We start from the raw sequence: 17,113 nt of genomic DNA on the forward strand, positions 1-17,113 counted from the left end.
GTGGGGAGCCCCACAAGTGGGAGTAGTGTGTGAGGTACAAGTACCAGAGAGAAGAGAGGCCGTTTTCAGCTGCACAGATGAAAGGGACCTGGCAAGGAACTGTTGCTTTCTCCCTGTCTGGCATCAGAGGCCTGAAGACTGCTTTATCCTAGGCAGGAGGCACCTCCCCACCCATATTAAGCAACGAGTCCCAGGCCTAAAAGGCATCCATCCCCTTGTGGTGCCAGTGCTACAGTGTTGTGCAATGCCTCTTCCTCCTGATGGAGCTGGTCCATCTGTGAAGGGTAAGGTCATCTGCCAACCCCAGAGAACAAAATGCCCCCACCGGTATCTACTGGAACTTTTGTTTATTAAGGTCTCTATCCCAACCAGTCATTTAAAAACCAAGTACCACAGACCTGAGGGGTAGGAGCTGGGAACTGTGGGAACTGTGCCTCCTCACCACATGAAGAGCAGTGGGGACAATGGAGGGGCAGCAGAGGTGGAGACGGGAGACAATAGCAGCAGCAATGGGGCATCAATGTCACAGAGACAGAGCCACTCCGTTCTCTCCCAGTCCCTAGCTAAAACCCCCTATGGCTTGGGGTGGAAGAGGTAAATCCCACCCCAGGTCCCTCCTCTCAGAGAGTCTCCTTGGGACTCAACCCATTTCTTCAGTCAGGAGACTCAGGCACATGGGAGAGGAGGAAGTGGGAGAAGAGACCACAAGAGAGGCAGGATGGTGGCAGGAATGAAGGCAGAAGTGGGGGGCACCAGCAAGGTCTAGCCCTGCCACGCCCACCCAGGGGAGAGGTGAGGAAGCCACACCATCACGCAGCACGTCGGGAAGCAGGAGGAATTTAAGGCTCAGGGGCTCAGGCAGGCAGGCAGGCAGGCAGGGCCCAGGCCTCAGTCGAAGCCGTGCCAGTCGCTCTGTTCCGAGTCGTACTCCAGCTCGGCGCCCACACACTTGACACCATCCAGTAGCATGGGTGTGCCATGGTGCCGGTCTGCAAGGCAGGGGCCACAAGTTAGCGTGTTGGTTGTGTCCCGGTACCACACAAGGTTTGTTCCACAGGAGCCTCTTCCTCCCATTGGCTGGGGATCCAGAAGAGGACCCTGCCAAGGAGATTTTAGAACCCCCTGCCAGCTTCTAGGATCTCTTGAGGCCAGCCTTATGACTCCTTCGCCCAGCCAGACCTCCCCTGCTCTCACTCACCCATGACCCGTGCCTGCACCATCACACGCACGCAGGTGCCTGTGTCATCTTCGCAGGCAAGTAACATCTCCTCTTTGAGGACGCCCTCTTTGTGTGCTGAGTACTCACACTTGATGCTGTAACCTGCTGGAGGACAGGGAAGGGCAGGAAATCGGTACCTCCCATGACTCCTCTATAGTGTCCCCAGCACTCACAGTCCCCCACCCAGTAAATCTCGCTGAGCCTCTTCCAGAAAGAGGCCCAGATGGTCCCTCCAGAGACCCAGCCCCACAAAGCTGGCCCAGAACTTCAAGAAACTTCCCATTCTTTCAAATAAGGTCAATGTGTCTCTGGCGTGAGAACTCATGGCTCGAAGGTGGAAGGACAGGGTCCAGTTAATCCTTCTAAGAAAAAGGTCCCCTGGTGCCACACAGGAAGGCAGGAAAGTGACAGAGAACAAGGAGTGAGCTCTCAGCAGCTGGGATGGCAAAAGGAAAGGACTTTCCCAGTTCCCTGAAGGGCAGGCCGTTAGGAAGCAGCAGTGGTGGTGACACGGAAATGAGGCTGGAGCTCAGCAGCACACCCCAAAACTGACAGTCTGGTCTCTGCCAGGTTGGGGATCAGGAGCAGGACAGGATCAGAAGCCAGCTGGAGAAGCAGCCTAGAACCCAAAGCCTGGAAAGTAGGTACTAGGCGTTAGCTCCTACAGCTCCAGCCTTTTACCCAGGAAGATGAGAGGGAAGGCTGGGGGCCAAAGACAGATCTCAGTGGCTTCCATTTCTGGGACCTCTCCACTGAGGGTACCACCAGGCAGTGGGCAGGTGCAAAGCTGCAGTGTGTGTTAACAGAATGGGCTTCTCTGTCCAAAACTAGAGGCCTGGGGCTTGAACTGCCTTGCCCCGACACCACAAGCTCAAGGAGGTACCATGGCCCTAACTGGCTGAGCTGCCTATTCACCCGACTAGGGAAAAGGGCAGAGAACCTCATGTTCTCATGCCACTCACGTTAAGCCCTCATGGGTGAGGGCAGGCCTCTAGCAGCCCGGGAGGGGACCTACCTTCAGGGACGGGAGTGACACTGAGGAGCCTGAGGTGCAAGCTGTGGACAGGGGCCTCACGGATGTCTCTGCTCAGCCTGCGCACTGGAGGCAGAGTGAAGGTAATCTCATACCTGTGCTGGATCTTCAAGAAGCCAACCTGCAGCGACAAGGAGAAGGAGAGAGGCATCTTCACTGCAGCTTCTCCTAGGCATCAGGGTATGCCGCCTAGGCTCCTGAAGGGCCCCAGCATCTGCTGCCCCGGGTGCCCAGCTCTTGTTACTCTCCAGCTATTTCGCCCTCATGGCTCCAGGCATTCCCTGCATCTGTCTCAGAGGCCCCACAGGCCTCAGTGGTCAGTTTTATAGGTGAGAATATAGAAGTCAGGAAGTGACTGCCTAGAGGTCACATTGTGAACTACAGAAGTCCTTCCTAGACTTCTTGGTCACTTCGGTCCCGTGTGGCACACAGGAGGAAACCAGTGTCAGGGAGGGAAAGCTTAACATCCAGCCCCTGTCAGCCCAGATCCAGCAGCCAGTGTCAGGGATGCTGGTGTTTTCGTTACTTGACAACATGGGATTGGGAAGAGGACGGAACTGGAGGGATGGACACTAGGGTTTGGGTACAGCTCAGTGGTAGACTATGTACTCAACACGTGCAAAACCCAAGAACCAAACAAAACCCACAGTAAAGCAGCTCTGAGAGTCTACAGCAGGTCACAAACCAAATATTAACACTGACCCTATGATCCTGTCCGCTGACACATGGTAATGGATGCCTGCCTACCTGCCCACTCAAAGGTACCACGTGACCAGTGACCTCTGCTCGTGGCCCAAGCAATTTCTGTTGTCTAGATACACTGCTTGGACAAGCAGTGCTGTCCCTCTGGGACAGAAGCCTCGGGAATTTTGGTGTGAAGGGTCAGAAGCTGAAACGGCTGCCATTCTAAGAGCCTCCTGAGCCAGACACAGTAGCTCCCGTCTGCTCCCAGCACTAGAGAGGCCGAGGCAGTAGGACTCCACAAATTTGAGGCCAGTCTGAGCTTCCCAGTGTTAGTCCAGCCCGGCTACACTCTCAAAGCAAAGAGCTGGGCATATAGCTCAGTTGGTAGAATGCCTGACTAGCATGCATGACCCTGGGTTTGACCCCCAGCACCAAATCAAATCAGGCATGGTGGGGCATACCTGTAACCCCAGCACTCTAGAGGTGGGGGCAGAAGGACCAGCAGTTCAAGGTCGTCCTTGGCTACACAGCCAGTTCAAGGACAGCTTGGAGTACGTGAGACCCTGTCTCAAAAAAACGAAACGAAACAACACATTTTTTCTTTTAAATTTGGGGTTTTGCTTTTCAGTTATTTATTGGGGGTGAAAGGTGGGTTTAACACACAGGCTATAGTGCTGTGGAGAACAGAAGACAATTTGCAGGAGTTGGTGCTAACTTTCCACCATGGTTCCAGGGACCAAACTTAGGAGCCAGGCTGGGCAAGTACTTTCACCTGCTAAGCCAAGTTGATGGCCCTCAAAAAATTCAGGTCTAAGCCTGGCAGTGGTGGTGCACGCCTTTAATCCCAGCACTCAGGAGGCAGAGACAGGAGGATCTCTGTGAGTTCGAGGCCAGCCTGGTCTACAAGAGCTAGTTCCAGAACAGGCTCCAAAGCCACAGAGAAACCCTGTCTAGAAAAACCAAAAATAAAACAAAACAAAAACAAAACAAAAAACTCAGGTCTAGTGAGCTGGCACGGGGTTAAAGGGTGCTTGCCACTGATCTGAACCCACATGGCAGAACTGACTCTTGCAAGTTGTCTTCTGCCTCCACATGTATCTTATGGCACACCTCCCCCAGACCCTCAAATAAATGTGAATAGTTTTTTTTAAGGCTTTCTGGGAGCTGGTAAGCTGACTCAGTGGACAGAGGCACTTGCCACACAGGCCTTGACCCTGAGTTCAGTGCAGGAGGAAGGTGGAAGGAGAGAAGGACTCCACGAAGTTGTGCCCTGACCTCTGTGTGTGCACTACGGCACACGTAGTGAGGCGCGCACACGGTAATCATGTTCAAGACTTTCTGGCTACACTTGTCTGCTGTGACCTGGGGCCCAGCTGTGGCGCTTGCAGAATCTGCCAGGGAAATACTCAGAGATGATAAGACAGTGCTTATCAGCACCTCATTTATAACAGAAATGGAAACAACAGGAACACCCAGAAACACAGAAGCAGCCATGACATATGCCAAATAGCAGATGGGGGTGAAATCTGATTGAAAATTATTTCCTAACAGGCAGGAAACAGTTTGCAAACAGAGGCAAGCAAAAACTACCATGTCCGCTGTGATACCAGCTCTTGGAAACCAAGCTTTGAGAAAAGGGCACTAAAATAGTCACCAGGGACACTTCTGGGTGGTATAACTATGACTATGGCTACATTTAACTTTCCTGATAATGTTTTCAGTGCTTTTATTTTGTTTATTTCCCTGGGAGCCATCAGCTGCAGAAGAGAGAATACATAAAGACTTTAGCGTTCGACCGAAACGAATATGAACCTGGGATCCCTCTGAGAAGGGCAGCAAGCCTGTGGGGCTAGTCTTCATGGAGACACCCGCTGACCTCTCACCACAGGGCACTCCTGCCCAACTCTGGGACCCTATGGACCTACCTGAAGGCCTCTGAATCCCCATTTTCCTCAACCGTGTCCCTCCCACAATTCCTTCCTGCCCCTTCCTAGTGTGTGTGGAACCTAACAGCATCCAAGCAGCTGAAGGGCCATGCTGCTGGGTGTGTGGAGTGTGGCTATGAATGAAAGGGCCCCAGTAAGTCAACGATACAGGGCAAAGCTGGCACAGCTCAGTAGTGGTGTGTGTGTGGCATGTACAAGGCCCTAGGTTCAGTCGAGATCATTAAAACCACTACAAAGAGCCACACCAGGCAGAGTTAAAAACACCTCATCATCACCGTAATTAGCAACATCACACACACACACATCCTTCCATTCTCACACCAACTTTGTGGGGGCATGAAGAGCCAGCTGGGGCAATAGCTCAGCAAGTAAAGACTTGCAGCCAGGCATGACGACCAGAGTTTGAGTCTTGAAAAAACCCGCAAAGTGGAGGAGAGAACAGACTCGTGCAAGTTGTCCCCTGACCTCCATGTCTAACTATGGCATGATGCTCCCACAAAACAAATAAATGTAAGAAACAAAGAGACACAAAGGGAGGGAAGAGATAAATAGGGGCAAACTGCCCAAGGCCACAGAGCCAGGACAGCATGCCTAGGCCTGATCCAGGCCCATGACACCACAGCCTCCAACCAGACTTCTATGGCTCTTGTCTGGCTTAGGCCACTGACAGTAAGTAGCCTTGAATCAAATGACATTTGTTTGAACCACTCACTGATTCCCCCACCTCCCATTTTACAGATGAAGAAATCAAGGCTCAGGAGATGCAAAGATGTGCCCGTGGAGTCAGCTGTGGAAGGGGTTCTATGCACAGGATGTGACTGTGAAGCCAGCTGTGGAGGGGGTTCTATGTGCAGGATGTGACTGTGAAGCCAGCTGTGGAAGGGGTTCTATGCACAGGATGTGACTGTGAGTCCAGCTATGGAAGGGGTTCTATGTGCAGGATGTGCCCATGAATCCAGCTGTGGAAGGGGTTCTATGCACAGGATGTGCCCGTGAGTCCAGCTGTGGAAGGGGTTCTATGTGCAGGATGTGCCCATGAGTCCAGCTGTGGAAGGGGTTCTATGCACAGGATGTGCCCGTGAGTCCAGCTGTAGAAGGGGTTCTATGTGCAGGATGTGCCCATGAGTCCAGCTGTGGAAGGGGTTCTATGCACAGGATGTGCCTGTGAAGCCAGCTGTGGAAGGGGTTCTATGCACAGGATGTGCCTGTGAAGCCAGCTGTGGAAGGGGTTCTATGCACAGGATGTGCCTGTGAAGCCAGCTATGGAAGGGGTTCTATGTGCAGGATGTGCCCATGAGTCCAGCTGTGGAAGGGGTTCTATGCGCAGGATGTGCCCATGAGTCCAGCTGTGGAAGGGGTTCTATGCACAGGATGTGCCTGTGAAGCCAGCTGTGGAAGGGGTTCTATGTTGCAGGATGTGCCCATGAGTCCAGCTGTGGAAGGGTTTCTATGCACAGGATGTGACTGTGAGTCCAGCTGTGGAAGGGGTTCTATGCACAGGATGTGACTGTGAGTCCAGCTATGGAAGGGGTTCTATGTGCAGGATGTGCCCATGAATCCAGCTGTGGAAGGGGTTCTATGCACAGGATGTGCCCGTGAGTCCAGCTGTGGAAGGGGTTCTATGCGCAGGATGTGCCCATGAGTCCAGCTGTGGAAGGGTTTCTATGTGCAGGATGTGCCCATGAGTCCAGCTGTGGAAGGGGTTCTATGCACAGGATGTGCCCATGAGTCCAGCTGTGGAAGGGTTTCTATGCACAAGATAGTTTCTACAAGCCAGCAAAGATGCAGGTGGAGTGAGGCTGATGGAAGGAAGGAGTTCACATACCTTGACTAGAAAGCTGTTATCACTTTCCTGAGTAACCATGACCACTGAGTCATGCAGCTTTTCATCAAAGTGGACATGGCTCTGGGAACCTTCTGCATCATGGCCTGCTGCAAAGCGGATACTTCGGACTCTGGGCTTGCCTAGGAAGAGGAGGAGAAGGCTCCAGGGGCTGCTGGATTCCCTTACCTCCTTGTTTCCTCCCCATGCCCAGACTGCTCTTAGCATAACCCAACCCATAAATTGACGAGGACCCTTCCAGGTAGATACTGTAAATCTTGAGGCTTGGACACTCCCCACACACACCTCCCTGTGTAGTCTTCTCACAAATGTGCACTCCCCAGCATAAATATAAGATTCAAGGGCTAGCTGATATGACCCCTTCCTTGGAGGGAAAGAGGCTGGCACCTTCCCTACAATCATGCAGTGTTGAGATGGACCCTCCACAATGCCACACTCTTCATCCCTGGCAGTTTTTTGTTTGTGTGTGTGTATGCGCACGCGCGCATCTGTCTGTCTGAGTTTATGTGCATAATGTGCAAAGCAAGAAGGCACTGGACTTGCCAGGTGTAGTGGTACAGACCTTTAATTCACTGGGAGGAAGAGGCAGGTGAATCTTTATATGTTCAAGGCCAGCCAGCACTACATAGTGAAATCCTGTCTCAAAAAACAAAACAAAACAAAAAACAACAACAAAGACAGCAGATACCTCGGAACTAGATTTACAAGTGGCTCTGAGCTGCCTGATGTGGGTGCTGGAAACTCAACCCAGGTCCTCTGCAAGAGGACTGCTGAGCTGAGCCGCCTCCCCAGGCCCACCAATGCTGTCCTTTCCAGCTTTGTAAGTGTATGAGACAGGCCCAGCCTGAGACTCCTGATAACCCCAACCAACCTGGGGTATGGTGATAAGAACAAACCCTAGGGAATCTACTTGCAGTGGGAGAAAAGAGGCGTTTAAAACTACACTTCTGAAAAACAAACTAAGCAGCTGACCATTTAGAAGAGGCTACAGCTGCCATTCATGATCAATGGTACTAGCAGCTAAGAAGCTGAGAAGCCTCCCAGTTCATCCCAGTTTCCTCCTCTGCTAGCGTAGATGAGAGATGTTAGTTAGCTATCACTGTGATGTGTTGAAAGTCCTAAAGCCAGAAAGGCCAGGGATTAAGACATATTGAGTGGCTGGGAGATAGCCAGGAGCCTGGACACTCAGCCTATGGGAACGAAGGGCATGACCCCAGGCCTCTGTGAAGGTCTCAGGCCTCTGATCCAGAGTCATTTTGGCAGAGTACCTAGACTGGCACTGGCCTATGTTCTTCAATACTCAGCAGCTCTCGGAGCCAGTCGGACACAGCCACCGTGATCCCTGTAGAACCCCATCAACCTGATACTCAAATCTTATGAGATTTCCTATGCTTAAAGCCTTCCAGATTCACGCTGAGGTCCTGAGCCAGGTCTGTGACATTAACCCAGCCCTACATGTCCTTTAAGACTGCTACCAGTGGGACAGAAGGGCTGCACATGGGAACACAACAGCACACACTTCCACAGAATGGCAAACAAGGAGCAAGCAAGGGGCCCTGCTAGGGCTTGGGGGATTCCCTGGATCCAGGACAAACACTGGCATATTCTCAACAACACTAAGATATACCACATTCAGGGCTGAAACAAGCCCAATATGCAACAATACTCCATCTGCCAGGGGCTACTCCAAGAGCTCATGCAATCTTACAGACCCAGGAAAGCACTTACCTCTGTTGGCTGCAGCCATGGACACCTTCCCTGCCACTGGGCAAGACACACAGCTCCTGCTTGACACTGCCACTCAAGCTCAGCAGCCTGCCATGCTCCAGAGACAGTGGCAGGAACCTGAGGGATGAGGAATAAGGAGAGCAGGAGTCAGGACCGCTAGCAGTTCACGGCTGGTGGGGATCTTTGGAAAAGACTTAAACCCTTCTTGCTTTCAGAAAATACAGGGACATCTGCATGACCCTTCTAGTGCACACGTGTATGAACACACACACACATACACACACACACACACACACACACACACCTCAGCCCTGCCCTGCCTGATACTCTACTAAACTAAGGCTCAACCAGCTAACTTCAGCTGCCAAAGTACCAACACAGGATTCATATATCTAGCCTACCTAAGGCTGGCAGGAAAGACAGCTCAAAAAGAAAGGAGGCTTTATTGGAATTTTTCAGAGGCTATTTCTGGCATTGCTGACCCCAAAAGACTGTATTATTTAGGTATACACCCAGTTCAAATGGGTACAGATCAGTCAACAGTAGGCTTAGAAGTGGGCAACAACAGGAGATAACCTCCTATGATTTCACATTCCTACTCGGAGAGTCCATCAGGGCCACATACAGAGCAGAGTCCTGTGGAGGGGTGTGCTCCTTTCTGAGCCTGATATTTAGACCCTCCTGACTCATGGAGGCCTCTGGCTCAGCAACTCAAGGGCCGCCTCAGTGCAAAAGCAAGGAGCTGGTGAGACGGACCAGCAGGTAAAGGCACTTGCTGCCAAGTCTGATGACCTGAATTTCATGGCAGAAGAGAAACAACCCCTGCACTTCTCCTCTGGCCTGCACACATATTCTGGCTAGTGCATGTACAAGTATGTACACACACACACACACACACACGCTGGCCAGTGCATGTGCAAGTATGTACACACACACACACATACAAGCAAATGTAATAAAATAAAAAAGAATAACCATAAGGAATTCTTAAGAAGCCTCTGGTGGGTAGGGTAGAGCCCATTTAAAGATCAAAAGAATAGTGAGGGCACCTGATAGTACAGATGGAATACATTAACCAGCACGCACACAGAGATTACAGAAAAGGTAGAAAACAATCATGTGTTACCACTGAGGGCAGCAGCGCAGCTCTCTGCTATGGAAACAGGCAATTAAAGAGAAATAATCCAGCCTATATCTTGTACGTGAACTGCCTTCTTTATAGGCAACTTCCTGCTAAGACAATGGATCAAATGCCAAGTCATTCTGCACTCCTAAAGAAACAACCGCCAGAGGCAAGGACACTCAAGATGCTGAACCATGAGACAGAACACAGATGCCCAAGTGGCATTAACAGATGACCCAGTGATCCTAAGGGAGAATGACACAAGATTGCATTGGCGGAGACAGAACATCTCCCCCCACTCACTATGGGACAGCATTTGTGCCTGCTGTGTCACAGCACCTCTGACAAAGATGACTGATGAAGATGCTTAGAGAAGACTTAACTGAGCCTCTGTGCCCAACTTCTTAACACTAAGAACATGGGATTGTGGAACAAACGAAATAACTGAGCACACAATGAGACCATCCAGAAGCCAGGATACGCCACAGGACAACTGACCTGTTTCTTTCAAACTGCAAGGGGGGGAAAGAGGAGGCTGCTCTAGATATGGAATTGGGCCACAGTCTTTTGTTTGTTTGCAAACAAAGCTTCATTGGGTCACAGTCTCTCTTGATCATTTGCATGTCATTTGTGACAGCTTTTGCACTAAAACAAAACTACTTGAATAGTTGTGACAGAGACCATATGGCCTACACAATCTAAAATGTCTCTCTAGCATCCTGTGTTAGATTAACATACAGTAAGGCACCAAGAAGGCAGAACAATTCTACAAGAAAACCGACCCTTTTCAGCTCATTAGCTACAAGAAACGGTGGAAGGGATTTCTAACTCCCTATTAAAGGAAGACATTTGGGGGCTGAATGGCTCAGCGGTTAAACATACTGTTTCTGTAGAGGACCTGAGTTCAAGTCCTAGAACCCATGTCAGAGAGTTCACAACTACCAGTAACTCCAACTCCAGGGGATCTGAAAACCTCTTCTGGCCTCCCCTGACACCCACATTCACGAGTACACACCCCCACTGAGATACATACATACCGTCAAAACTGAAATAAACCTAGGAGGCTGGACATTGGGAAGCTGAATGTGGTGGCGGCATGGCTTTAATCTCAGTACTTAGAAGGCAGAGGCAGGTGTGAGTCTGAGGCAAGCCTGTCTACAGAGCGAGATGCTATTAAGAGAAAGAGAGAGAGAGAAACAAGTGGGAACCTGGAGATGTAACTCAATAGTAGAGTGCCTGCTTAGCATGTGGCACGGACCCAGCACTGCATACCTTTAATTAAAAGCCATAAGGGCTGGAACAAGGGTTAAGAGCACTTGTTGCTCTTACAGAGGCCCAGGGCTTCAGCTCCCAGCACCCACACAGCAACTCAAAACCAGGACACTGCTGTCCTTCCATCGCCTCAGCTACATAGAAAGCTTGAAGCCAGTCTGAAACGCTGATTTTACTTGGTGAGGTAGTGGAATTGTACCATAAATGCATGTCCATATTTTTCAGAGATGCACACTGAAGTGTTTAGAGATGAGTGACCCAGGAATGACCTTGGACAGTCCAGAAAATGAAGAGAAACCACAGGGTAGCGTTGTAGCCGTGGGTGGGCCTGTCCAGGGCATGAACTCAAGGTCCCCTGTGTACTGCGCAGTCCTGGGAATCACTGGGAATGGAGTTGGCCCTTCTTTCTTCTCCACTGTCTGTTGCCAAACAAGCCCACCCAGACCCCAGCCATGGCTAGGGTGTTCACAGCTTGGGTCTCAGGACAGCCCTGGAAGAAGAGGCCTGGAGAGATGAATGGAGTCCAAGATTCCACACTCTGGAATGCAGAAGCGGACAGAACAGGAATAGTCACCATCAACCCCCCTCACAGAAGCTAGTTCCCAGGCCCTGGAATGACGAAGAGAGGCAAGCTATGCCCCACTCACCTCTGATGAGGGTAGCTTGTGGTCAGCTTGCCTCCAGGGAGCCTAGCCTTAGAGAAGAGTTGACTCCTATTAACTTCCAGCCACTTCCTACAGTTGTAGATTCCAGGCAATGACAAATGACCAGGGTGTCTGGCCTTCTCACCTAAGGTGGCTGTTCCAGACACATGTCTGCAGCCCAGGGACAGCCACAGTCCAGTGTCTGCAAAGTTCCCCGTATCTCAGGACACTTCCTAGAGATGTGGGTAAACCTGACCAGCGAAGGCTCCCCTGAGCCCTTCTAACAAAACAGTCTGACCTGGAGTAGTCCCAGTCTACCTCTGCCCAGGCTCTCAGCCAGAAATTCCCCAACTCCCATCTACACCTAAGCTCAGCCCAGCATCTTCTTTTCAGGAAAGCAATCACACGCCACTCCAAATGCCAGGGAAGGCCTGACAGCTCCCCCTCTCAATCTCTGAGCACTGGTTTTCAAACCTTCCTACCATAAAGGGCAGCGACTGTAGGTTTGCCGAATGTCCCCAGCATCCATCAGAAAGGAAGGTGAATTCAATTTGCACTAGTTAATTGAATTAATGAATGATACCCTGAGAGAAACGCCAGTAGGACAGATACGGTGTGAGCAGGGCCAGTGACTCTCAGGAAGGTCTCACTCTAACCTCTTAGCCAACTCTCACTCTAGACAACAGCCTCCTCCCCAAACTGAGGCTTCCTTCCACCGTTCATCTGGAGGGTTACGACAGTCCGTTAGTTCCCTGCCCATGCCTACCCTGTGATGAGCAAACGGCTGAAAGCAAGATCTCCATTTCCTGCGGTTGCCATCACCCAGGAACTGCCTGTGACCTTAGGAACCAGAAGGCAAGTAACTGCAGGGACCCACAAGAGCCTGGAAAAACCAAACCTCCTTTCACAACAGACAACCTGCCAGTGGCTGCCCCGTGGGAGTGACACTCATCCACACAAACTCCTTATTAGATGCAGGAAAAGAGGCCACTGGGCCTCCCCCACTGTAGGCCTGTCCACAGGGAACTGCTAAGCCACCTCACAACTCCGAGCCTTGCCCTACCTCCAGCGGCACCTGTGCTAGCAGCCACATTCCCACTGTCACCCAAACCACACAGATCCCAGCCCCCCCAGGGGTGGCAGTCGATCAAACGCAGATTCCGCCCTCGCTGGCTGTAGAGATGAGCCTTTTTATTTCTTGGATAGAGGGTAAGCAGTGGCTTGTTCATCTAGGGCTTGGTGCCACTGTGCCTAAAACACTGTGAAAAAATGCCCCACCCCCTGTTCTCCCACCTCAACCCCCAACCACTGCAAACACGAAGGTCTGAAGGCCTGGTCCCTAGAGCAAAGGCAGCTTCACTGGAAGAAAGGCACCGGAAAACCAGCCCACAGGGACTTCAGCTCCTCTGAAACTAGCTGAAAGGTTAAAAGGGGCATCTCTTCCTTCCCTTCTTCCATTCCCTGGGCAGCCAAGTTCCCAGAAGACTATGGAGAAGGCTGCTGAGCCTTTCCTACTTTAGCCCCCACATCTGGCAAAGCAGATGATGCCCCTGTCCTTAGATGAATGTCAACAAATCAGGAGTGAGAGGAGTGAAAACTGGGTATGGCAGCAGGCAAACCTGGGAAGCAGAGGCAGGAAGATCAGGAGTTCCAGGTTATCTTTGGCTACGTAGTAATTTTGAGGACAGCCTGCGCTAGATGAGACAACATTTCTACGTAAACAGACAAATAAATAAATAATTAAAAAAACATATAAATCAGGAGTGATATCCTGGGCAGTTGCAGGATGAGGAAGAAAAAAGCTGAGGCCTTGGGGGATGCTTTCGGATGCTCCTAGGGAAACTGGAATAACAGAAAACCTAGGCCGAGGAAGGCTGCTTTGAGGCTACTTTTCCCAAGAACTAGCATGTGGGTCAACAGCTGGATGGTTACAGAAAAACCCAGGGTCCTTAGCACCAAAAGGCCTTGCCTGAATCCAGTCCTGGCTGCAACTCCAGGCTGCCCTGTTCTAGCGCTCAAGCCCCAAGCTAAGCACCAAAGATGGTCTATCCATGGCAAAGTGGAACTCCTGAACTGTGATTCTCTCCCTCCTGAACACATAGCTCTTCATCCAGAGGCAGGGCCCAGTTCCAGCTTTTCCTGTGCTGTATAGCCCAAACCTTTTAGAGCCCTCCTCTCTCAACCATTCTTCGGTTATCAACTCAACAGGGGCCTTTCTCTATTCCAGACCAGAAAACAACCTTCTATTCCTCCTCCTACTTCCTCTCTTACACCCATCCTGGGACCAAGTCACAGCTCAATCAGCCCAGTAGAAGCACCTACCCTGCCTCCCCTTAAAGCTCAAAAAACAACACCCATTGGAATCTCAGACAGAGACCTCCATGGAGGCCAAATGTAGAAGCAATCTTCCATCAATCCAGCCTTGACCTATCTTCGAATCCTCCTTCCCCAAAGCCACAGATGCGAGGTCAGTATGGGTGTTCTGTTTTCTGACGCACACAGTGGAGGGAATGGTTGACCTGTAAAAAGGGTGTTCCTGTGCCTCCTGTCTACCAACAAGTGCTGCCCTCCCCTGCCTAGCATCCTCTTCCCACATTCCCCCTGCACTCTGCCAGAAGACGGTGTTTGGATTCCTCTGGCCTCTAGACTGACTGTTCCACCCGAGAAGCAGAGGCCAGGGGATGACAGTTGCTCTCGATCTCCCTCCCACCTACCACCCACCCACCCACCCACGACACTCCCAGGTGCAGAGCAATGCCCCATCTCCGCATCACACCGCCAAGATTAAAGAGGAAAAACTCAAGCTGTCCAATGGAGCCCTGTTCACTAACAAGAAAGAGCACTGGTCCAGAACCTAATTCAAACCATTTCTGAGAGACTCTGGGGAGGCTATGGATCTGGCCCTGTGTCTTTTCGTACCGCCATCGCTGTGGGTGTGGCACTCCCCAACCCACTATGATTGTCTTCTCGGGGGACAAGAGCAGCAGGACGGGCCTCAGACGTACCCGTACCGAGCGATAGGCCGGGGCTCGGTCTGTCTGAGATAATGCCGTGCGCTCTGAGTCGCCAGGCTGACGCAGGAGTCTACAGAGCAGACAACTCCCAATATCAACATCCTCCTCAGGATCGTGCCCAGGCACCGGCGGCTCAGTGGTTACTCTTCCAAGGTCACACAGAGATGTGGGGACCAGGTGGGAAGGGGACGCAAGACCCAATTACGCCCCCGCCCTCAGATATCACTTGTACCCCAACAGCTAACCGTCATTGGTGCCCAGGACCCACATCCCCCACCCCATCCCGCTCCTGCAGAGTTCCCCAGGCTAGAAAGCAGAGCCTCCAGCTCCAGCACAGAGGGGGATCTCAGATCCGAGGGCCGACTCTGGTGCACTAGGTGGAGCCGGGAGGGCCTATCTCACCTTGCGGGAGAGCCCCGCAGCCAGGCGGGCAGGAACGACCGCGGAGACAGCGGCAGCAGCAGCGGACCAGACTCTAGAGCGCGAGGAAGAGCCCCGCGCCGCAGCAGCCCCGCGCCACGCCTTCTCCTCCTTCATTGGCTTGGGGGGCGGGGAGGGGCGGGGCTATGGCACTTCAGACCAATGAGCTGGCTCTGAGAGCAGCCAATGAGCAACGAGCTTCCATGTCACGTGGGCGCGGAGGCTGCGCCCCACGAGTCGGCGTCACCCTAACCTCACGAGCACTGGTGGTGAAGCCGGCCGCAGCTGGGAACCGCTGGTGGAAGCCGACCAGAGCGGCCTTCCCTTGCGAGGCTTTCCAGCTACAACAGTTTTGTCTAAGAGCTAAGCAACCATCTTTCCCACTCGACTGAATCGGGATTTCGGTGTCTTCCCTTCCCACCCCATTCCAGATAAACAAGAGAACAAAGAAGGCGTGGGAGTGGGGGAGGGAGCCTATGCGGGCGCCCCCGGGGACAGGAGCTTCTGCTCTCGGTCTCCAAGGAGGCGGTCGCTATGGCAGCGGGATGCGCCTCGACCCACCCTACAGGGTGTGGGCGTCTACACAGAGCACGTTGGTAAGAGACGCAGCAAAGGTTTAGGATTTTTGCCACAGGCCCACCTGTCGGTGCGTGAATGTCTCTACCCTTAGATACAATGACTAGGACAGGTGACTTTAAAGTGCCGAAGGAGCAGTCCAGAACACACAGGTTCCTTTCTTCCAATTTAACTAGTTGAGATAGGTCTTGGACCAATGAGAGCTTGCTTGATTTTCCTATAGTCGGTGGTCCCTGCCTTTGAAGAGTCCGCAGGTCCCGGCTCTCCCTGTCCCTTTATGTCCCTCAGCCTGACTCCTTCTGTTTTTCTCATGGAGTCCCTGCCTTGTTTCAGAGGGCCCATGGCTTCCCTGTTGTCTCCAGCAGCGCTCTCAAACTTTTATCAGTGTTTTGGGTGGTACGTGCGCTCCCTACTGTTGAGAAAATGCTGTCCTCCAGCGCGGACATTGAGAACTTTTCATTCTAATTCCAGCCTATTCAACCCCCACTCCCACCTTCCCGTGAGCCTGCTCGTGTATTCCATATTTGCTCTTTACCAAATCAGCAGAGTGTCCAAAGTAGTCTTGCGGGCCACCACGCCAGGCAAAAGTAGCCTGCAGATTTATCACCTTCCGAGGCTTTCGTAACTGTTCCTCCCGTCTGTTTGCCCCTGGTCCTACTTCTTCACAAAGGATTCTGATTTCCGGTCTTCTTTTGAAATATAAGATCTAACAATATATACTCACACGCACATTCCAGATTGAGGTCGTGGTTTCTGCCTCTTGGGAAGACATCAGTTTACCATAGTTTCCTCTGAACCCTGTTTCTCAGATTTACTGCTTAGGTTTGTGTTGACTTTCAGTTTCGTGATTCCCTTTCTCTCCTGCTACCTTTTACTTGAATTTCATCTTTTGCTGAAAAACACGGGACTAGTTGCTAACGTTCACTGTCTGGGACCATTTTCTAATTGCCAACTCCTTTTAATGTATTGCCTGGATTTGTAAGATGAGCAAGTTACTGTGTTCCGCTGCGCCTAGTGCAAGGCACCCACAGCTTACTCTGGGAGCACCACACAAAAAGAACTATAGTTTCCTGCTCTTGACACGCTCCCCACAGTTCCAGACTCTGAGCGGCTTGGCTACCTGGGAAAACCTGTGAGATGGAGCTGCCTGTACTAGGGCATGCTGCATGCTTCCAGAAAAGGCCACTGATGGTTCTGGAAGTAAGACTTTGGATGCCACGAGAACACCAAATTAGAAGTTATATGACTGCTTCATTGCTTCTCAGTGGGCCTGTGCACCAAGAAGAAGGTATGCCAACATCAGAAATGCCCAGCCTGTAAGATTCCTGTGTCCAGAACCTTACCCAAAGCTAGAATGCCAGGCTCTATGGAGTTGGGGGCAGTATATGAGAAGGAGAAAACAACTCCATGTTAGGAAAACATACAGGGTACATGGAAAATTCCACTTTCGCTCCGGCGTACTCTGAACTTTATTGATTAAAAAATTAAACTATAATCAATCTCCTGAAAATATCTAACAAAGTCGATAGATGCTTGAGGGCTAGAGACGGCTCAGTAGTTATGAGAATTTGCTGCTCGTACAACCAGGATTTGAGGCAGGTAGAGTGTGGT

At 51.5% G+C, this 17,113-nt stretch overlaps 1 protein-coding gene across 2 annotated transcripts; it reads right to left on the reverse strand.

The window, feature by feature from the left end:
• Positions 1 to 330: 330 nt before the first annotated feature.
• Adissp (adipose secreted signaling protein) lies at positions 331 to 15,035 on the reverse strand. Of its 2 annotated transcripts, none has more exons than XM_075962209.1 (6): positions 14,909 to 15,035; positions 8,454 to 8,570; positions 6,708 to 6,847; positions 2,235 to 2,373; positions 1,199 to 1,321; positions 331 to 989 (listed from the first exon to the last, which is right to left on the reverse strand). In XM_075962209.1, the coding sequence occupies exons 2-6, from the start codon at positions 8,470 to 8,472 to the stop codon at positions 889 to 891; spliced, it is 522 nt and encodes a 173-aa protein (XP_075818324.1). In that variant the 5' UTR covers positions 8,473 to 8,570; positions 14,909 to 15,035; the 3' UTR covers positions 331 to 888. The 2 variants fall into 2 exon arrangements, with proteins under 2 accessions (XP_075818324.1, XP_075818323.1); XM_075962208.1 differs by having other exon boundaries at positions 1,199 to 1,324.
• Between the last annotated feature and the right edge of the window lie 2,078 nt (positions 15,036 to 17,113).

Source organism: Microtus pennsylvanicus, chromosome 2, assembly GCF_037038515.1.
Source record: "Microtus pennsylvanicus isolate mMicPen1 chromosome 2, mMicPen1.hap1, whole genome shotgun sequence".
Classification (NCBI taxonomy): Eukaryota; Metazoa; Chordata; class Mammalia; order Rodentia; family Cricetidae; genus Microtus; species Microtus pennsylvanicus.